A 23,459-nucleotide genomic window follows, 5' to 3' on the forward strand; every position below is an offset into this window, starting at 1 on the left:
ATAATCCTGAATTACTCGCAAAGATATTATTATTATTATTATTAATAACAAGTGCTGGGCAGAGATTAGTCATGAATAATTGCATCCAAAATAAGTTTGTGTTTTGACAATATATATATGTGTGTGTGTGTGTGTGTGTGTGTGTGTGTGTGTGAACTGTTTTTATTATTGATGTATATACACACACACACACACGCATGCATATATTGGAGAAAATGTTTATATTTACATATAAACTATATATTCATTTGATAGAAATATATCAATATCTATGTGATGACATGGTTTTATTTCTATGCATGTGTGTATGTATCATGTATAGATCATAAACATATGTAACACACACACATTTATTATGTCAAAACAAGCTGTTTTATTTTAAGTGCAATTAATCGCCATGAATCTCTGCTGTTTAAGTTGGATCTGACTGATTTCTGAAGTATTATGAACTCTTCTGTTGCCTTCACCAGAGATTAAACTAAAGCAATAACTAGTTGTGTTTCTTGAAGACGTGTAATGTACAGTCGCATTAAATCTGAGCATCGTTTTACCTCATTCTGACGTGTAATTTGACATTTTTTACTTTACTGATGACCAAAGCAGAACGCAGCAGGTTCGAGGCCAAAGCCAATGCACTTTTACTCTTGTTCAACACTAATGAAATTCCTCACTAATCTGCTTTTAATGCCGGCGCAGGAGTGAGTGTGTTTTCAGGGTCTTGTTTCGCAAATGACACACATTTAGAGTTCACACACACACACTCTAGTCTTCCATTTAAAGGGACGGTACACCCAAAAATAAGTCATCATTTGCACACTGTTCGAGTTTCTGTTGAGCACAGAGTTGTACTGGAGAAAAACACAGTATTTTTAGTATTAGAGTATATTCTTTTGTGTTCAGCAGAAGAAGAAACTTATTATGGTATATTTATTTATTTTGGGGTGTACTGTTGCTTTAAGAAGCCATCTGATATTATTAAGAAGTGTTTTGTCAATGATTTGTATGTTGGTTATGTGTTTTTCTGTGCTCTTCTTTAAAGGGAAATGCAAACACACATGTACTGTAATCTCCTACTGTATTTGAAGCAATGTGTAATATAGGATTTTGTATTTCTGTTGAGTTCTGATGATGATTATAGAGATGTTTCTCTATTAAAAATACTCTTTTGCTCAGCCTGTGGGGTTTTATTACTGTGGAAAGTTGTTGGTGAAGGTTTTACAGTGTTTTAACTCATAAATTATTTAGTTTTTTCTAGTCAGTCTGAATTTTGGGAAGGTTTAACCCATGTAATTGCAAAAAAGGGCATAAATTAAATTAATATATAATAATGCATAGTTTTAACTTTAAAAATGATTAAAATCTCATAATACACCAAGTTTTCTTGCAGATTTTCTTCATACATGTATAGTTTGTCAAATTGTGTGACCTTTCTTTTAAAGGTAAATGGTTAACCATGGTTTAGCATAGTTTAACCTTGGTATCTGTAGTAAAGATGTGCTTAAATATTGTTACTATACTGATTGTTCTCTGATATAGTCATATTTTGGACGCATTGTGAGTGTTAAATGCGCTGTTTTGTAATGCACAACAACATAAACACACGTTCATTTCTAGAAGTTCAGACGCGACCTCACACGGTGCATCAGTGGGCGTGGTTTACAAAGAACCACCGTCTTCCTATTGGTCAAGCGAGAGCTCGCTGCTCCGTCATTGGTCCTTCGCCGTTACTGGAAAAAAGAAACTGCGTTCATTGTGGCTCCAGTGTTCAGAGGTTAGTCCGTGCAGCATCTTAAGAATCCCCGAGCCAACATGGCCGCCGGACATATCCAGTTTCTCTCACCGTTTTCCACGAAAACAAGTTAAAAAAGTAGGAGTGTAGCGTCACATGACCGCTGAAGGCAGTTCCAATATGGTGGTCAGCCTGGCGGAGCTGCGTCTCCCGGTGATCGTGTCGTTGCTGTGCGGCTTCGGAGCCTGCAGTGTCCGGGAAGCGCGGGTGTTCGGGCTGCGGCTGGAGGACGGCGGACAGCAAGTGTTTATGCGCCAGCGGACCATCGTAGCTCCGCGAAACACCGTTTTCAGGATCAGATTGTTCGGATCATACCTGTCCAACGACAGCTGGCCGTGGGTCGCGTTCGCCGCGGCAAAAGCAGGTTCGGTTGACCCGTGCGGGCCGGAGGAGAACCGCAAAAACACAGCGTTTCAGGTTAACGGAGGATTCGTGTCTGACGAGGAGAACAGCGGGTTCCTGGAGGTCCACACTGAAGCTGAGAAGAAAGATGCAGGTTTCCATCATCTGTGCGTCTTAAAGGGCCAGTCCTGGGAGTCTGTGGGCTCGGATCAGCTGCTCGTGCAGGACCCGGATGTAGCGTCGGATTACATACCGCGGTGGGGTTTGGTACTTGTGGTCGCGCTTTTAGTGCTAATCTGTGCAGTGGTCAGGTGTTTAAATCTCAGTTTACTGTGGCTGGACCCACTGGAGCTTTACGTTCTCCACAGCTGCGGTTCTGAGGATGAAAAACACGCGGCCAAGCGGCTCAAGCCCATTCGCAGGCGAGGAAACGTTTTGGTTTGTTCGTTATTGTTCCTTTGCGCGCTAGGTCAATCAGTGCTTGGTGTGTTTCTGTACCGTCTGTATGAGTCCATCCTTCCTGCGGTGTTCACCAGCGCGTTCCTTCTATTCCTGCTAGCTGAGCTTCTCCCGTATGTTATATGTTCGGGTTATGGGTTCGAGATGGCGCCAGGTTTAATATGGCTGGCTCAGATATGCCTGATCATAACGTGTCCGCTGTCCTGTCCTCTCGGCCTCCTGCTGGATCTTATCCTCCGCCGGGATGTCAGCACTTGTGGCATTCGCGAAAAAACAATGGAGATGATTCGAACTAGCGTAAACGACCCGTATAACGAGTTTGTGAAGGTGGAGTTCAGCAAAGGGGCTCTCAGGACTAAAACGGTGGAGGATATCTTAACGCCGCTGAAGGACTGCTTCATGCTGCCGTCCACCGCCGTACTGGATTTTAGTACCATGTCAGAGATCATGCAGAGCGGATACACACGCGTGCCCGTCTACGAGGAGGAGAAATCCAACATCGTGGAGATCCTGTATGTGAAGGACCTGGCACTGGTGGACCCGGAGGACCGCACGCCCATGACCACCATCACCAAGTTCTACAATCACCCACTGCACTTCGTCTTCAACGACACTAAACTGGACGCCATGCTGGAAGAGTTCAAAAAAGGCACGTGCATTTGTTAAACACGTTCAAAACAGAGTTATCGCGATAATAGTATATGCAGTAAACAATACATACATTTACTTTATGCTTTGTTATTTATTTAAATTTGACTAATCAGATGGGGTCTTAAGGCTGGTTTATACTTCTGTGTCAAGTAATCGGCGTGACCCACGGCGCCTGCCATGCGCGTAGTCGTGCATTTATACTTCTGTGCGCTGTTTGTGTAGCTCTGCAATACTCTTTCGAAACGCTAGCTGGCAGTAGGGTACGTTATGTTTCTCTGTATCGAGTGTCCTCTCCGATGTTTTGATTTGTCTGAACGCTACATTAATGTACGAGTAGCTAAAACTTGCTCATTTTGAGGTGGGAACCGATGGACGTGCAACAACATAAGTTAAACAAAACATTTGCAGTTCCTACACGAGATTCAACACTTGCTCCGTCGAGCTCGCAGCTCTCAGCACCGCCCACACTTGTCACAGCTACCAAGCTGACCAATCACAGACTTTATACTATGCATTATTACGACGTGTAGTAAATTGTTTTTGAGAGGTGCACGTCAGTGTCAGCCACGGCGAGGAGGGCTATGTGCGTGCGATTGACGCAGAACTATAAATCAGTAAAGTCTAGATTTTTACGCGGCTGGCCGGAAGTGCGATATGCACATTAATATAACAGCATTTTTTTAATGACACAGTACTGTGACGGTTGGGTTAAGGAGTGGGGTAGGCGTTAAAAAATACAATTTATTGGTTAATTTAATAGATAGCATAAATAATACTTTGTACATCCACTGTTTTTACAGTGCTGTGGCGGTTAGGTTTAGGCTTGGGGTGGGGGTAGATATAAATAAAATACAATAAATAAGAAATATTATAAATAATTCTCGTAAGCTTCCGGCTGCAACCATATCCAATATAGCAACAACCGTATAAATCTTTAGCCCTGCCCCCAGCAGCTGCTGTTCTGCTATTGGCTGGAGTGGCTCAGAGCTGAAAATACAAGCTAATGAAGGGAAAAGACAACAGCCAATCAGAGTTAGAATAGGTTTTTGTTCCTTCATAGAGTTTTAAAGACTAAATATTTACACTTTTTTTTGTCTGAATTAAAATAAATTAGAGATGACAAATATTTTACACCTGTTGATTTTAATATTATTTCATGAATTAATGATTTTTAAACAAATTTACAAAAATAGCATATTTCTAGGGGTAGGTGATATTGTAAAACATGTTATCGCAATACTCAACAACAATATTGTATATGTGTGTATGAATGCTCCTAAAATCATTCTGCAAAAATCTGATGTTATTATTATTATCAATATATATATATATATATATATATATATATATATATATATATATATATATATATATATATATATTTTTTTTTTTTTTTTTTTTTTTTTTTACAAAATTCTGTGTAGAAATGGCAAAAACAGGCAATATTTCACCCATTATATAATAAATACTGTCTACATTAGGCCAATAGTGATATCATATAATTTCCATAATATGGATATTATTAATATCTCTGTGTACTATGCTATTTCTTTGCAATATTTAAATATGTGTTTGTACATTGGGCTAATATTCATAATTTAACTCCTTATAAATAAATATATATATATATATAGATATAAATTTTTTTTTTTTTTTAATTTAATTTTTAACTTTTTTATTTAAAAAAATATATTTGAGCCGCTGCTCCTCCACATCCAGAGAAGTCAGCTGAGGTGGTTCGGGCATCTGTTTCGGATGCCTCCTGGATGCCTAGCTTGGGAGGTGTTCCAGGCATGTCCCACAGGGAGGAGGCCTCAGGGAAGACCCAGGACACGCTGGAGGGACTATGTCTCTCTGTTGGCCTGGGGACGCCTCTGGATCCCCCAGAGAAGCTGGAGGAAGTGTTTGGGGAGAGTAAAGTCTGGGGTTCTCTCCTGAGACTGCTGCCCCCGCAAACCGGCCTCGGAAAAGTGGATGAAAATGACATGAAAATACGATTTCATTATTTATATATTTAATAAAATGTTTGTATTTCATTTTCATTTCTTTTAACGTTTTTTTGCTCTTTTCTACATGCTGCATATTTTTAAAACTCTTTTGCTATTGAGGGTGATTGTGTGGTTTTGTGACTCGTAATGAGTGAAGTGCTGTTTGTTCTGCAGGAAACTCTCACCTGGCCATCGTGCAGAAGGTGAATAATGAGGGTGAAGGAGATCCGTTCTATGAGGTTCTGGGTTTGGTGACGCTGGAGGACGTGATCGAGGAGATCATCAAGTCGGAGATCCTGGACGAGTCTGACGGATACAGTGAGTGTGTGTGTGTGTGTGTGTGTGTGTGAGAAGAAGTTGAAGCGTCTTCTGTATGTGTGTCTAAGTGTGTGTGTCCATTATATCTAATGGCCTGTTTCCATTGAGTGGTACGGTACGGTTTGGTACGCTTCTGTGGCCGTTTCCACTGTCAATAAGTGTATCACGAGAGATCACATGGAAATACTATATGCATATAATAACCAGCCATGGATGACCCGGGCTCAAACAAACCTTGTCGTCGTCTCGATGAACAGACACAAAGCCAAGAACAAAAATTGGCCGTGTGCTGTTGTTGCTTTACGAGCCCGTCTAAAGGTGCGAGCGGTATTCGCTTTCCGGGAGCTCGCGATCGCGTCTATATTTGATATAACGAACTTCTTGAGCTGATGATATTAACGTGAGTGTGATTATTGAAGTGTCTCCGACATCTGATCCAGAGGAAAGAAAAGGACAAGCGCGAGAGTGAACCGCGAAAAAAAGGAGAAGCCGGGAAACACAGGAGCAAAAGTGTTTTAGCAACCTGAATCATGAACAAACTGCCATGATTATCTTTTCCTTTTGGACTATTATGAACTGGGAATGACAGAATGACTCTCTAACAGAGGCTACATGTGCTGCTGCAGATTACACACACAGATGAGAGGTTTGCGCTGACTGTGGGCTATATTGCGTGTGTTTTTGAACTCAAATAAGGATTAAATGTTTGCTGTGTGTAGTGTTTCTGTAACTAATAATATATCAGAGACTGTAAGGGGCTGTATGTGTTCATATATATTGCATTTATGTATTTATTTTATATAATTACAGACGTTACAGTAGCCATTTCACACTGTCATTAGCCCCTTTCACACATACAGACCTTTCCGGAAAATTGCCGGCAATTTTCTGGAAAGGTGTGTATGTGTGAACAGGTCCTTTTTGAAAATACCGGTAAATTCGTTCTGGCTATTTTCCGGAAAGAGAAGTTGTAACATTACCGGTAATTTGCTGGAATGCAGTCGCTGTGTGAATGCAGAAGGAATATTTCCGTAATAAGCGCGTGCACGTCTAGAACGTGCTGACGTGAGACGTCTGCTTTAGCCAATCACAACAGTCAGGCGCATTTACGTCATAAAAGCCTTTGAATATTTTCCCAGACACGTTTAGCTGCTAGAAGTTAGTCAGATCATGTTTATATGTTCTTCTTAATGCCAACTGTGTAAATAATCATCGATGAGATGCTTATGATAAGCCGTTGTTTGTTTACCTTCAAGCTTTGCGTGTGCCTGTGAAACAGCCTATGAGCGCCTGCACACGCACATATTATGAACATCTCGACATGCGAAAGTGATCCTGTGAAAGTTGTTCACAATATTGATCATCCACAGAGTTTGTAATTTAGTCAAATGTTTACAAATACAAGCGCAGCCGTTTAAAGCTCATTTGTGGTGAATGATGTCAGAATTTACCGGTATTTTGTGATGGATGTGTGAATGCTCTTTTCCGGAAAATTTCCGTAACGTCCTCGCCTGTGTGAACAGCGCTTTTTTGAATATACCGGTAAAGTCGTTCCGGAAATTTTCCATATATTTACCGGTATCACTGTGTGAAAGGGGCTATTGTCAGTGACAATTCCAGTTATATATGGCCTAGTGGACTGTGCGTGTGCACGCAGTTAGAATGCTTCCAATGACTTCTGCGTTCGAATCCCGACTTGTACAAATTCTCCAAAATCAAGGTTTTCTGTATTTTAATCATGTTTTTGTTTTATAGTGTAGCCTAAATAGGATACAGCTGCGGAAATGCCATCAATATAGCATCATTTTTGTAACACTTTAAAACAATAATAAATATTTTTACAGTGCTGTGATGGTTGGATTTGGGTAGACGTTAATGAAATCCAATAAATGGGAAATTTAATGAATAATATAAATAATTCTTGATAAGTTCTGGGGTCCGTTCTTCGTACGTGGATTATTCAGTTAGCTGGATTTGGATAATGACGATTTGACACGATCCAGGATCGTTTCGTTCTTCAAAGCTGATCCAAGAGTTGTTGTCATAGCAACAGTTCTGCTAGCTCAAACCTGATCGGAAGCAGGTTCAATTCATATAAACAGGATTAGAACGGCTCAGTTCAAGCAAAGATAATAGAGAAAGTATGTACCGAATTCTGAAATTTTATTACAGTAGTGGTTATATACACTTGGGAAAATAATAAATATATTTTAACTATATATATAAAGTTATAGTTATTAATAAAATAAATAAAGTTATATATATATTAAGAAAACGTATGCAATCTGCACCCCCGAAATAAAAGTACAAAGACTGCCACCTGCTGGTGCAAAGAGAAAACTTATTGATATGATCTTTTTAGATATCTTTAGTACAAATTGTGTATGATAATAGAAATGCAGAATATGTGACTTTTAAAACAAGAAATAATACATTTCAGCAGTCATGAACATGTTTTGGCAGTTAATATGCAGTGATTTGATGCTTCACAAAAGTTGCAGACGCCTTTCACAAAATCAAAATGCTTTTGTAAACATCCAGTTATTCCATACAGTGATTAATAAACCGGCTACTATAATAAAGAAAATCTTTTTTAAATGTAGAACTAAATACATTGATATGCACTGAAATACATGATGAATACTCTTGACACATGTGTAAAGTCTGCAGCTCACAACAAATGTGTAAAGTTATTGCGTGTCATATTTAACAAGCCGTTTACTGCTAATTTGATGTAATTTTGCTCACATGGATAATTGAATATTAATCAGATGATGTCATCACGCTGCTGTGCCGTCAGCCAATCGTTGCATTGCTGATCATGATTTCGAGGATAGATAGATCTGTCCTTCACATCACACACAGATCTCAGATCAGTTCATCCAGACATTCTAATCTGATTCGCGAACTTGTTTGAAGAACCAAATTAGTGAGAGATCAGTTATCAAGATTAAAAGATCCAGGATCTGCCAAATCATCTTAGATCATTTAAGCGAGGTACGAAGAACGGACCCCTGACCACAATTGTGTCTGATCTAGCAACAACCCTGTTTTAAAACCAAAACAAGACATATTTATTCACAAACTGTTTATTCGGATGTCTGACCAATGTTGAAACAAAACGATACAAGAACAAAGCACTACCAACTGGGGTCCGTTCTTTATACCTCGCTTAAATGATATATTATATATATTAAATGATATCACCATATTCCCTATACTGCTCTGTGTCTGCAATAATAGGCCGTCTGCATGTGTGGAAAAGACGATGCCATCTCTATCCTTAATTTGCAGATGTTCCTCTGTGTGTTTGTTTGTTTACTTCTCTGTGCAGAGCTGATCTGAGTGTTTTAATCTTGTCCTGTAAATGAGATTCAGTGATTGTTTATCTGCACATTGATGTACGGTGACACATGATGGGCTGTTGATCATTATTTGGATGCTGTGCTGCTTTAATGAGTATTAGCCATATCAAATCAAATAATCAAATGTGTGTGTGTTCCTCATGTCTGATCCGTCAATGTGTGTGTGTTTTATGTGTGTGTGTGCAGTGGAGATGAAGGTGAAGCGTCCGCCGCCGCTGGAGATCTCTCTGGAGCAGCGCAGTGTTCATGATGACTTCTCCATCTTCAGGCCTCCAGAAGGGGACAGCAAGATCCGCACGTCTCCACAGCTGCTGCTCGCCACACACCGCTTCCTGTCCAGAGGTCAGAGGTCACGCGCACTCAATAACACACTTTCTCAATCCATCCACATGCGAGCTACACACGCTTGGTGCTGTTTTTGCTCCATTGACCTCCATTATAATCACATTTATTGATTGACAGCAGATCATCATGCGTTCTTGACTGCTGCTGGGATTAAGAGGGAGAGAGAGGCTTACTTTGAGTTTCTCAGACATATTAGTGTGCAGAGATCACACACACACACACACACACACACACTAACTCCATATAATAGCCAGAAACAGCTATTTTTCTTGCACTGCAACTGATGATCAACAGTAAAAGACGGATTTTAATGACATGAGTGAGTGTAAATGTTAATGCTGTGCTCTGCTGAATGGTGTGTGTGTGTGTGTGTGTGTGTGTGTGTGTGTGTGTGTGTGTGTGTGTGTGTGTGTGTGTGTGTGTGTGTTGTGTGTCAGAGGTGGAGCACTTCAATCCTCAGCGTGTCTCTGAGCGAGTGTTGTTTCACCTGCTGCGGCACCCCAGCGTCAACCAGGAGGTCAAGTTTGACCCCGCAAACAGACTGAGCGCAGAACACTACCTGTACACCAGAAACCACCCGGTAGACTACTTCATACTGCTGCTGCAGGTAACACACACACACACACACAGTCATTGAGACACACACAAACACACACACACACACACACACTTTCCTGAAGGTCATACTGCTCAAACACTTAAAAATTATTATAATAATAATGGTGTGTGTGTGTGTGTGTGTGTGTGTGTGTGTGTGTGTGTGTGTGTGTGTGTGTGTGTGTGTGTGTGTGTGTGTGTGTGTGTGTGTAGGGTCGTGTGGAGGTGGAGATCGGGAAAGAAGGCTTGAAGTTTGAGAACGGCGCCTTCACGTATTACGGTGTTTCAGCGCTCACCGCTCCATCCTCAGGTCAGACAGTCAATAATAATCAGCAGTTCTCTTCAATATCAGTGCTCTATATTACTCATTATTAATAGTATTATTTAATATTTCTCTGAAATATGAGTTTTACACTCACTGGCCACTTTATTAGGTACACCTTACTAGTCCTGGGTTGGACCCCTTTTGCCTTCAGATCTGCTTTAATGGTGGCAGAGATTCAACAAGCTACTGGAAATATTCCTCAGAGATTTTGCTCCATATTGCCATGATAGCATCACACAGTTGCTGCAGATTTGTCGGCTGCACATCCATGATGCCAATCTCCCGTTCCACCACATCCCAAAGCTGCTCTATTGGATTGAGCTCTGGTGACTGTGGAGGCCATTTGAGTACAGTGAACTCATCGTCATGTTCAAGAAAGCAGTCTGGGATGATTGAGCTTTATGACATGCTGCGTTATCCTGCTGGAAGTAGCATCAGAAGATGGAGACACTGTGCTCATAAAGGGATGGACATGGCCAGCAGCAATACTCAGGTAGGCTGTGGCGTTGATGCTCAATTGGTACTAATGGACCCAAAGAAAATCTCCCCCACACCATTACACCACCACCACCAGCCTGAACCGCTGATACAAGGCAGGATGATCCATGCTTTCATGTTGTTGAGGCCAAATTGTGAGCCGAGCATCTGAATGTGTGAGCAGAAATGGAGACTCATCAGAGCAGCAACGTTTCTCCAATCTTCTATTGTCCAGTTTTGGTTAGTCTGTGTGAATTGTAGACTCAGTTTCCTGTTCTTAGCTGACAGGAGCGGCACCCGGTGTGCTCTTCTGCTGCTGTAGCCCATCCGCCTCAAGGTTGGACGTGTTGTGTGTTCAGAGATGCTCTTCTGCAGAGCTCGGTTGTAACGAGTGCTTATTTGAGTTACTGTTGCCTTTCTATCAGCTGGAACCAGTCTGGCCATTCTCCTCTGGCCTCATCAACAAGGCATTTGTGCCAACAGAACTGCCGCTCACTGGATACTTCCTCTTTATTCTCTGTAAACCCTAGAGATGGTTGTGCATGAAAATCCCAGTAGATCAGCAGTTTCTGAAATACTCAGAGCAGCCCGTCTGGCAGCAACAACCATGCCACGTTTAAAGTCACTTAAATCCTCTTTCTTCCCCATTCTGATGCTCGTTTTGAACTGCAGCAGATCGTCTTGACCATGTCTACATGCCTAAATGCATTGAGCTGCTGCCATGTGATTGGCTGATATTTGCATTAACAAGCAGTTGGTGTACCTAATAAAGCGGCCGATGAGTGTATATTTTTTCTTATTATCAGTATTTAATATTCTCTGTAATATCAGTGTCATATATTTCTCTTTAATCTCTGTAATATTATGAGTGCTCTGAAACAGATCTGCTCTTCCTGATTTGAGTTTGAGCACAGAATGAAGAGTCGCTGACTCTGCACATCTGTTGTTGTGTTGTGAAAGCAAACACACTATTGTTGAAATGTTGACAATTCTGCACACACAGACACACACACACAGACTCTGGGTTGCCAGATGGTGTAAAACAGCATTTTTCCTTCATTCAGTCATGAAGGCTCTGAAAGCATGCGTGCGTGACTGAAGTGCGACCTCTGGTGGATAGTAGCAGACTCTGAAATGAGACGCAGATTCAGAGTTCCACATGAGGCTATTAATTAGCATATAATATGAATATTACGAGTAAACATTAGGTGAGCAGGTCACATTGTAACCCCGTGTCCTAACAACACGCTACATGATGAGATACGCAGTGATGAGCAGTTTGGCTGTTTGCAGCAGACGAAACACGACAGAGATGTAAACACAGCCATTCAGAAGCACAGAATAGTGCACTCACTGCACTCCAGCACAATGCTGAGCTTTATAATCTAATGAACACACATTAAAGCTCTTGAACATAATTAAATGTAGATGCTGAATCACTGATGTGTGTTGGTTTGCACTGAGTCTCTGAAGTTCAGTTTCAGACGGTTTATTCTATTCTACAGGTCTGAGCTGAACTATCTGCTGCTGCTTTCAGTAGTATGGCAATAAACGTCATGTGAAATCACCTTCAAACTCGCATTATTAGCATTTAACACTGAATAAAGCACATGAGCTGTACCTAGGGTTGTAACGGTATGAATTTTTCACGGTATGATAATCGTCTAAAACAATACCACGGTTTGACGGTTTCGCGGTATACGGTATGTTACAAAATAATAGAACAGTGAAGCAAATTTGACTTTTTCCAAATAATATATTTTTAGTTACTATAAACAACACCACTTACAATGAACAAATAAAAATAAGAAAATAGTAAATAATGTGTCAAAGTCCAAATAAATTCCAAATAAACATGGTGCAAATCCTCAGTATAAAAATAGATATAAATATTTACTATACTATAAATAGTTACATAACGAAACTAGACTCAATATGGAACATCCTTAGGTTTTATGTGCCAGCATGGATATGGTTGTCTATGGATATGGATTTGGATATGGTTGTCTGTGGATTTGGATTTGGATATGGTTGTCTATGGATATGGATTTGGATATGGTTGTCTATGGATATGGATTTGGATATGGTTGTCTGTGGATTTGGATATGGTTGTATGCAATGCAGACAAACAGCTGCATCTTCATTTGTGTCTTTTGAAAACAGCAAGAGCAGCAGTTCGTCTTTGCTGTGTCACTGTTTTGTCATGTTTCTGTGCTGCTCTGCATGCAAAGTACTTAGTATGAGAATTATTTCATGCAAAACTTTTTTTTTTTGCGTTTTATTTAGCCGCGCATAAATGTATGCCTATCTCTCATTCCGTGTTGTTCACAAAGCTTGGTCCACAAACAAAAGCGAAACCTATGCTTATTGGTTGTGATATAGCGAGTTTGAACCAATCTGGGCATGGAGGAGGGACAATGCATCAATGTATCATGTCTGATTTGTCCGGAGACACAGTGACGAGCGTTTCTTTGTCAAATCAGCGTTGTCAAATGTTGATGACGTAACCGCACTGATTCCAGAGCCTCTGAAAGTCCGCGAATGTTATGTGATACAGCACTGGAAAGCTGAGATTCTCTTCTTTATGCCAATCTTTGAATTGTATGAATCTGATCAGCGGATCAAAAGTTATTAAACATTTAAGAGCAATACTTATTTTTAGCCGCGGGTGGCTGTCTCGGTCTTTAAGGGTTAAAACCGTTGATATGCAATTGTTCATGGTATGATAATCGTGCACGTTCAAATCGTGGTAAACCGTCATACCGGTATATTGTTACAACCCTAGCTGTACCTGAGCTGATCATTGTCAGTTTTCTGTTGTTCCGCTGTGAGAAACAGAAGCTGTTTCTAAAATATAAATTTCAGGTGTTGGTTTGGACAGAAACTTTCTTAAATATGGAAAATATTCCTTGTATCGCGTGCCGTTGCTTTTTTTTTTTAGTACACGGCTTAAATCAGCATTTAGGCTCAACAGTCAGGCTCACTCCTGTTGGTGTCATCAATCTGGCACGTCAGAGGAGGAGCAGAGTGAAAATGTGTTTTGAATCAGGCGTGCAATACCTAGTTCAACCACTGGGTGTCAAACTTACACACTGCACACTTGAGGTGAATGTGAGTGTCTAGATCAGGGATGTCAAACTCAATTCCTGGAGATCCCTGCACAGTTTAGTTCCAACCCTGCTCCAACACACTTACTTGTAGGTTTCAAACAAGCCTGAATGACTCAATTAGTTTGATCAGGTGTGTTTAATTAAGGTTGGAACTAAACTGTGCAGAGCTGCGGCCCTTTTGGAACTGAGTTTGACACCTGTGCTCTAGATGCTCCATATCGCCTCTCTTCAGCGCACAGGGAAAGTTTACTGTGATGTTTCTTCCACATTTTACTATGGAATTTCAAAGAGACGGACCATAAATAAACAGCAGGCGGATATGAGCAGGTAAAAGCGTCTTACATCTGGGCACATGTGCAGTACATCAACCAAAGCACTTTCAGGTGATTAAGTGTGGATGATGGAGAGAATTAAAGATGATAGCGTGGACATGAAGCGTTTTTAGACGAATCTGTTTTCAAATTGATCTGGATTAGTGTAGACGTAGCCTAAGACTTTACGTTTATTCCATAGTGAGCTGTTTGTTTATTTATATAAATGTTGTTGTTGTGTTCAGTCCATCAGTCTCCAGTGTCCACACAGCGTCAGTCGCCCAGAGATCCGTTTGAGCTCGGAGACGCCAGCAGCCCATCCAGCTACTGTCCAGACTACACTGTACGAGCCCTGACCGACCTGCAGCTTATAAAGGTAACACATGCATGTGCTTGTACACGTGGGTTACAGCAGGCATGTCCAAACTCAGTCCTGGAGGGTCGGTGTCCTGCAAAGTTTAGTTCCAGCCCCAACCAGAAACACCTGGGCTAGCCAATCAAGCTCTTACCATGCTTTCTAGAAACATCATGCAGGTGTATTGAAGCAAGTTGGAGCTAAAATCTGCAGGACACCGACCCTCCAGGACTGAATTTGGACACTCCATAGATGTAATGTATCATATACAGTAGAAACCACTTCTGATATAGCCCTACCCCTAAACCCAGCCCTCACAGGAAACCCACAGAAGACTTCGTTAAATATGATTTTAAGTGTTTTGAATTAGAGGGACATGAGTTATGACCCTGTAAACCACCTTAATAGAGTACAGCTAAGTCACAGGTGTCAAAGACAGTTACTCGAGGGCCGCAGCTCTGCACAGTTTAGTTCCAACCCTATTTAAACGCACCTGTTCAAACTAACTGAGTCCTTCAGGCTTGTTTGAAACCTGCAGGGTTGGAACTAAACAATCGAAAACTGCTTTCATTCTAGCCGAAATAAAACAAACAAGACGTTCTCCAGAAGAACAAACATTAGCGGAAATACTGTGAACAATATTTGATAAAGAAATGAACATTTCACAGGAAGGTAAATAATTTAGTCCTCAGCGATATTATATATATATATATATATATATATATATATATATATATATATATATATATATATATATATATATATATATATATATATATATATATTAGTGCTGTCAATCGATTAAAAAAAATTACTAATTAATCGCACCTTTTTAAAGAAATTTATCGAGATTAATCGCATTTAAAATACTAAAACTTGTAATTTTTACTATTTAAATGTAAAATTAATGTAAACGCAAGACAAAAACTATTTAAATTCAAAATATAATTGTTTATTAGAAATAAAATTCAAAATATAAATGTTTAATAGAATTTGTGTTTAACTTGTAACACAGATTTTTTCATGTAAACAACACACCCACAATAAACCATCAAGATCCATATATTTATTACAGAAATTAAAACACAGGCATGTTAATGACATTTACATTTCAAAACAATCAATGCCAATAAAGAAAACATTGATTTCCATGTTGGATTCTAAGTGGACTGCAAAAAATGCCAAAATACAGGAATTGCAGATATGGAAAATGAAAAATTATAATAATAAACTATAGAATACAAACTGTTGCACTCATTGTAAAGTTTTATTGCTGTGAGTTGAGAACATTAATTATAGAGTAGAAACAATTTCGCTTAATCCTCCTTTACATTCATCCAGTTGCTAAGACTAGGAGTATCCCGCAAGTGCACAGAGACTCCCAAATGCCCGCAAATGAATGATAATTTCTTGCAAACTGGTCGTTAAATACATTGCACACCCCTCTCCCCCCTACTCAGATACATCGCTCACTCCACCCCTGACACCCCTCAACGGGCCTGACACAGACACACACACAGACACACACACAACGCGCTGCAGACATTTTGGCCCCAACGGCCTTCCATACTGGAGCGACTCCCCTCAGATTCAACACGCATGATCACGTTCATCAAATTTGCTTAAACTAAGCGTCCTAAAGTATTACTGTATTTCACAAGGATTCTGACACAACATCGTGAAGCAGACGCTTTCATTGCGTTTAATGAGGAAACACGCTAAACTTGGAGGCTCATGCTGAAAGGCAGAGTAATGCCCTGTCTTTGACAGCTCGCGACTTCACCAGACATTCTGATACTCCGATTTTAATATGATTAAGATTATACTCTTATTAAAAGTCTACCGTGTAGCCTAAGCAGTGATTTTATTACCTTAAAGGAACACCGAGTCACGAAATGCGGAGGATTTTCTTTCTGTTCGCCATGCGGTATCAACTTACAACAGAAGAAGTCGAAAGTTAAAACTGAAAGACCCAAAATTGCATGAAGCTTAATTTAAATATTGGCTCATTTTCTCCAGTAACTCCACCCAGTAGTGTAAATATGGCTGAAGTCTGTGTGTGTGTGTGTGTGTGTGTGTGTGTGTGTGTGTGCAGGTGACGCGTCTGCAGTATCTGAACGCTGTGATGGCGTCGCGTGTTTCTCAGAGTCCAGAACCGCCGGAGATCAAGATTCTGCCGAACAGCCAAACTAAACTGCTGAACCAGAAGAACACAGCGCAAGGTACATCACAACACTGACCTGAGAACAGCTCTAATATCTAATGCTCAACATGACTTCATTGTGTTTGTTCTAATCAGACTTGATGCAGAAACACTTTGATTGACAGTCTCCTTTTGTACATGTCATGAGAGAGTGAAAGCCCCGCCCACTAGTGCCCATATCTCCATCTCATTAGCATCTCCAGCAGGCCTGAGTGAGAAGCAGCCGTCTGTCCATTAGCCATTAGAGTGTTTGAGCTGCTGAAGATAATGTCAGCATAGACTAAGAGGATTATAGATGTGGAGTTCTAGATGAACAGAGACAGGAGCCACATAGACTGACTGAAGCATCAAGCACACATGCACACCTGACCAGCACTCACAACACAGCTAGTGCTGTTTTACATCTGCCACAGCGTCTGTAGCTCCGCCCTCTTCTAAAAAGAGCACAATCTCATTTGCATTTAAAGCGACAATCACCAAAACGCCACAATCAGGATTAAAGCCTGTAAGGGTCAGTTTCAGAGAGCTGGAGAACATTATCTGTGTGTTATTCTCAGCTCAAACACACACACACACACACACACACACACACACACACTAGAGACGTAAAAGGGGCGTATCAGGGTCCCCTTAAATCATTAGTCTGAGGTAAATAGTCTACCATTATGACTATACAAAGTGTTTTGATTGGCTAGTTCTTGTCACACACACACACACACACACACACACAATTATGAATTAAATATATATTAAAAATAAAATAAAATATATAATTGAATATAATATTATATTAATTAAACATTAATATATTAATATAAATTATAAATATAAATTGTTAACATTAGTTATTAAATATATCTTTATTGATCAGATTGATATAGAATAATAATAATAAGTCTATATGAACAATATTGTCCACTTTTGATGACACGGTTATAACCATGACATGACGCATTATAAATACGACAGGTGTATTAAGCATGCTCATGTCAGCAGTGCTCTTGGTAATGTCATGTTGTATGTGAAGTTATCTTTGTTTTTAATAAGACAGAACTGAGCGAATGACACTTAGTCACAGCAGACATAACCTCATTCATATTCATAATGTGTCATATCAGGATTATGAAGCGGTCATCATGTCTTATGGACACTTATGCTTTCTGAATCAGCCACAGTGTTACTCAATATTGCTAAAATTAGCGATAGTGTTGCTTGGGTGCTTTTATCGTGACAAATCACCCAAAAATAGTGTGTCTGACTGACTAGCTCTAAGGTGACGTTGGTGAATGAGCAGCGGTTTCTGCTGTTCTGACGTCGGCTGCAGATGTGTATGAATCCATGCAGAAGGGTTTTCAGACTCTCTGTGTTTGATTTTCTTTCTTATATACATGATTATGCTGTCGAACTGTTGTATAAATGCAATAACACACGAGTAGCTGTGCCATGTGGCTGTATATCGGCACTGGTGGGCATGGGCGTGGTAGTGGGGGGAAAAGTGGACCTAACTACCCAGGGCCCCGTCTAGAGAGAGGGCCCTTTGAAATCCCACCAATTTTTTATTTATTTTATTTTTTTTGTAGCCTACTTCGAATTAGTTGGCCCCTCCAATTGATGTCAATGTCATTATTTATTTCAAAATATATTGATAACGACTATTTTGGTCGCATATAATGCTGATTTGTGTAGAGTCATTACTAGGGAAACCGTAATATTTCAGCGCTCCTAAAGCGCCACCTTGTGACAGAGAATTAATTTTTATGTCCAATAAATTTTTTCAGCTGTTTATGGTCAAATTATTGCAATTATCGATCCATGTGTAAATGTGAAAGAAGTTAATGTGCCTTTTAAAAATCCAAACAATTAAGTAATACTAATATAAGAAATTATATACTCGATTTATCCCTTTTAATGGTATAAAGGTTGAAATGCTATTGTATTAGATATTTTGTGTCTGTATACGTCTGCAAGATGTCTGTTAAAGATCTCTTGATCTGGAAAGCACCTGCTGTATACAAACGTCTGGCAGACGTCTGTATGATGTCAGTTTTACACACATTCTGAATCGCAAACATCTTAAAGATGTCTAATAGAAGTCTATTTCACATCTGATAGGAAACGTCTTGGAGATGTGAATGCAGACGTCAAAAGACTCGTCAGTGGGGATTTACTGGGATGTAGATTACTGTACATCTCATTTGACTTTTATTTATTTTTTGATAGTTGACGATTTGTATTATGGCAGGTTTAGCTTATTTGATTTGTTTCTGAGGGTACAGTTGTCTCGTGTTCTCCTGTTCAAAAATAAATGTTTTAAATCAAAACTTGCATCAGTATCATGGATCAAAATGTCAGTACACAAACCCGATGTAGCCTACGGTTTAAAGGTATTTGAGCACAAGTAGGTCAAATGCATCAATTTGGTGGTGAATGAAAGAACCAGTCATTATTATAATCTGATTTGATTATAGATTAAAACACTATTTGTGCATGTTTATATTTAAATAATTAAAACAAATGTGTAGGGGGCCCACTGACATTGAGAGGGTACAGGGCCCAGAATTTGGTGCTACACCCCTGCTGGTGGGACACTAAGGCACTGAGCCTGCAGCCTTGAGCCAACACCTGCCTTCCACCAGTGCTGCTGTGACTGTGATATTGCTTGTGTGTGTGTGTGTGTGTGTGTGTTTGCAGTGTTTTTTTTGTATATGCATTTGTGGTTTGGGGATTTTTTTTGTGTGTTTGTGTGTTTATGCGTGTTAGTCTGTGTATGTGTGTGTTTGTTTTTGTGTGTGTGTGTGTGTTTGTGTGTGTTTTTGTTTGTGTGTGTGTGTGTGTGTGTGTTTTTTGTCTGTATTTTTCTTCTCCATATGCGTTTGTGATTTTGGTGATGTTTTTCATCTTCTCGTTTGTGTGTGTGTGTGTGTGTGTGTGTGTGTGTGTGTGGAATGTTGAGCATGCAGCAGCATGCCGCGTGTTTGGGTGTGTGAGAGTGTGTTGATTAATCTCCTGCTGAACTAAGAGTGTTTTTCTCTGTGTGTGTGTGTGTGTGTGTGTGTTTCTCTCTCTCCTGCTGCTGTTTCTCTCCGTCAGACTCTCAGCTCCACTGCTCTTTCTTTGACACCATCGACAGCTTCTGTTAGTGTGTGTGTGCGCATGAGGTAAACACCAGCACTGTGTGTGTGCATGTTTGTGTATGTGTGGATGTATTAGTGTGTGTTTAAGTGTGTTTGTGTGTGTGTGTGTCCTCTTAAAGTAAGTGTTCAATCGGTGTGTATTGTGCTTCTACAGATGTGTGTGTGTGTGTGTGTTTCCCCTTAATGTGCTGATAGTGTGTTGTGTCTGCAGGTGTGTGTGTGTCCTCCTGAAATTAGTGTGCTGACTGTGTTTGTGTGTGTGGATTTGTACTCCTAGAGTACAAATGGAGTGTACTGACAATGTGTGTGTGTGTGTGTGTTGTGTATCCGCAGGTGTGTGTGTCAGTCATGAGTCGAGGTCAGACGAGGATCTTCAGAGTGTGTGACGCTCCTGATGGAGGAAACTCCAGCGCTCACTCACACACTGCTCTGATGAGGTCACTTCCTGTTTGACTTCATCATTTATCAGAGGTGTGTGAGGGTGTGTGTGTGTGTGTGTGTCCACATTTGTGCACATGTATGCATAATTATGTGTGTATGTGTGTTTCAGATTGTGTATGTTAGTATGTGTAGCGTGAGTGTGTGCACACTTGTGTGTGTGTGTGTCTGTGTGTGTTTGTAAAAGAGTGTGTGTACACGTGTGTGTGTGTGTGTGTGTGTGTGTGTGTGCATGCATACATGCATCCAAGTGTGTGCAAATGTGTGTTTGTGAATGCATCCAAATGTGTGCATGCATGAGTGTGTGTGTGTGTGCAAGCATCCACGTGTGCAATATGTACATGTGTCTGTGTGTGCATCCAAATGTGTGCTTATGCGCATGTGTGTGTGTGTATGTGTGTGCGCGTGCATTCACGTATATGCAAACGTGCATGTGTGTGTGCATATGTACGTGTGTGCGTGTGTGTGTGCGCATCCAAATGTGTGCATACATGCATCAGTAAGTGTGTGTGCGCATGCGCATGTATGCATCCACGTGTGTGCAAATGTGCATGTGTGTGTGTATGCATGTCTAAATGTGTGCATACATGCATCCACGAGTAAGTGTGCACACACACACACACACACACAAGCATTTATGCATCCATGTGTGTGAGTGTTTGTGTATGTGTCTTGATGCTTGTGTAAGCGTGTGCGTATGTATGTGAGTGCATGTATGCATTCACGTGTGTGTGTGTGTGTGTGTGTGCAGCTGTTTGCAAAATTAAGTGTGTGTGTGTGTACATGTATGAACGGGTGTACATTCAGGCACATGAGCATATGTACGCTTGTGTGCATGTTTGCATATATATATGTGTGTGTGTGTGTGTGTGTGTGTGGGTGTACATGCAGGCACATTCCCATATCTGTGTGTGCAAGTAAAGTTTGTGTGTGTGTGTGTCCGTCTAATGCTGCAGTGCCTATCATTATTATGCTCATCCGCGTCAGTATTCCGGCCATGAACTGAGATGGTCAAACACTGATGAGCCAGACTGAGTGCAGAGGAGACACTCACTCCTTCACTCCTTCACTCATCATCAGAATGGTCTGAGCGTGACTGAACTCCTGCGCTCCTCCTTCAACACACTCACATCACAGCGGTATCTCTACTGACTGCACACTGAGCTGCGGTTTGGAAGCTAACTCTGCTGGAGAAACACTTCTCACTCACAAAATACTCATATTAACGTCAATTAACTCACAATTTTAAATTAGAGCAGATTACATCTCAGCAGCGGCATCTCCTGAGCCATTCTCAAAGTCCCACAGTCTCTGAGGATTATTTCTCAAAGATCTTCAGTGTCTAAATAATCTGCTTTTATTAATCATTTTAAGTCCTGATGAGTCCATCACACCCGATAAACACCAAATGTGAGCGTCAGTAATGCTTCCGGCATCTCTGACAGAGCACATCGCTCATTATTTCCTGAATTTCACCTTATTTTACTGTTTGTATGTGAACTCTTGCTGTTTTTTTAACTCCTGTATGTTTGTGCCAATATAAAGTTACTCCAAACTCACGTGCAGAAATTAAAAACCTCCTTATTTCATATAAAAACCAACTTTGACTTTAAATAACATTAAAAAATAATCAAAAATAATAATAAATCTACTATTGCTAGTAAATTTCCTAACAGCGTGTGATTTATTTGCAGTTTATTTATTATTTGAATGTGTAAATAGATTCATTTGTGATCCATATTACAGGAAATATATATATATAATTTCAGACTGGCGTTTATAAAGTGCTGATTATTATTATGTTTGTTTGATTTTACTTCTTAAGGTTGTAAGCTTAAATACGCTTAATATGAGTTTATTGTTTGAATATCAGTCGTGCCAGTCTTAAAATGTAGAGTAGTATTTTTTACATTTAATTTAAAGCTGTAAAATCACTTTATTACATTAACAATGAGAATATAATGAGAAGTAGAAGCTTTCAGATGGTACTTTTATTTTGTTTTCTGCCAAAATAAGAGCGCTGGTTTAAAAAACAAACCAAAAACAACATTAGTTTTGTAATTTTATATAAAATTATATATATGTATATATATATATATATATGTATATGTATGTATATATATATATATATATATATATATATATATATATATATATATATATATATATATATATATATATATATATATATATATATATATATAAAATTGTTTTTCTACAAATTAATTGAGTACAACTTGTTTATAATAACGTGCCACCAATTTCTGAGTGAAAATTTTTTAATTGTTAATTTTTTTTTCAGTGTAGAAAGACTTAAACACACACACACAACTCTTATTGAAACATTTTGTCAGTGTATTTGAACTGTCAAACCCAAGAAACCGTGGTGTATTATTGACTAATATTCATTTTAAGCTCCGAAATTTGTGCCAATGCATATAGTTATGCACATTAAAATGCCTTTTTCATATTAAAAGCATGATATTTTAAGAATAAATATAAATAACCACTGACCTGGAAACAGTTTTCACTCCAAATCTGCTCCTTAATTTCACAGACATGATTAAAAGCGGTAATAATAAACTGTGTGTGTGTGCGTGCGTGCGCGCGTGTCTGTGTGTGTGTGTGTGTTTTCACTTCCGCATCAGTCTGACCGCAGATCTGCATGACTGTAAAATCTCTCCTTACTGCTGATCTGAGAACAGAAGTTAAGCTAAACCTCTTTATTTATATCCATCCGCAGACGCTCTGACATTCTTACGTTTATATTTGGAGTTTTCAGGAGGTTCCGGCTGTGTTTTGGTAACGTTTTGCGCTCTGTAAGATTGTTTTGTGTAATCAGAAATGCTGTAAAAATGTTCAATAATTTTCTGATGTAAATCAGCGGTTCTCTATCAATAAACATGAGAGTGTCATTTATTTCTGTCGTTTATTGTTGGATTTATTACTCCAGTCTTCATGGTCATGTGATCCATCAGAAAGCATTCTGATTGGCTGATTTTATTTCCAACTTATTTTTGTTTTTATTTTTGAGAGCTGTAATTTCCTGATTTAAATCATCTGTTTTCATTTGTTATCTTTTATTTCTGCTGTTAAAGCTGAATATTTATGACTCCAGTCACATGATCTTTCAGAAATCATTCTGATTGGCTGAACTGATCACCATCCGACATTTACGATTATTTTCTACAAACAAATCAGCATTTTGAGGCGGCACGTTATCTCAGTGGTTATCACTGTCGCCTCACAGCA

The 23,459-nt window shown here is 39.6% G+C and overlaps 2 protein-coding genes across 13 annotated transcripts in view; both read left to right on the forward strand.

Annotated features, from left to right (window-relative positions):
• Positions 1-23,459, forward strand: part of myo18b (myosin XVIIIB) — an 880,426-nt gene that overhangs the window by 591,224 nt on the left and 265,743 nt on the right. The gene's annotated exons all lie outside the window — the stretch shown is intronic.
• On the forward strand, positions 1,901-21,766 carry cnnm3 (cyclin and CBS domain divalent metal cation transport mediator 3). Of its 12 annotated transcripts, none has more exons than XR_015501516.1 (10): positions 1,901-3,243; positions 5,404-5,547; positions 9,099-9,254; positions 9,695-9,864; positions 10,068-10,164; positions 14,323-14,453; positions 16,528-16,654; positions 19,726-19,793; positions 20,103-20,240; positions 21,164-21,766. XR_015501516.1 is itself a non-coding variant. In XM_087271370.1 (9 exons), the coding sequence occupies exons 1-8, from the start codon at positions 1,910-1,912 to the stop codon at positions 19,773-19,775; spliced, it is 2,205 nt and encodes a 734-aa protein (XP_087127496.1). In that variant the 5' UTR covers positions 1,901-1,909; the 3' UTR covers positions 19,776-19,793; positions 20,103-21,766. The 12 variants fall into 12 exon arrangements, 2 of the variants coding, with proteins under 2 accessions (XP_087127496.1, XP_087127495.1); XR_015501517.1 differs by having other exon boundaries at positions 21,195-21,766; XR_015501510.1 differs by having other exon boundaries at positions 1,901-3,239.

The sequence above is a fragment of the Danio rerio genome, chromosome 10 (genome assembly GCF_052040795.2).
Source record: "Danio rerio strain M-AB ecotype USA chromosome 10, GRCz13ab, whole genome shotgun sequence".
NCBI lineage: Eukaryota > Metazoa > Chordata > Actinopteri > Cypriniformes > Danionidae > Danio > Danio rerio.

Excerpts from the sequence above, each read along its gene's own strand:
- cnnm3 (XM_087271369.1), top strand. The coding sequence starts at position 1,910 with ATGGTGGTCAGCCTGGCGGAGCTGCGTCTCCCGGTGATCGTGTCGTTG. Across the intron at positions 3,240-5,403 it reads GCTGGAAGAGTTCAAAAAAG|GAAACTCTCACCTGGCCATC; the intron begins GCACGTGCATTT and ends TTTGTTCTGCAG. Across the intron at positions 5,548-9,098 it reads GGACGAGTCTGACGGATACA|TGGAGATGAAGGTGAAGCGT; the intron begins GTGAGTGTGTGT and ends GTGTGTGTGCAG.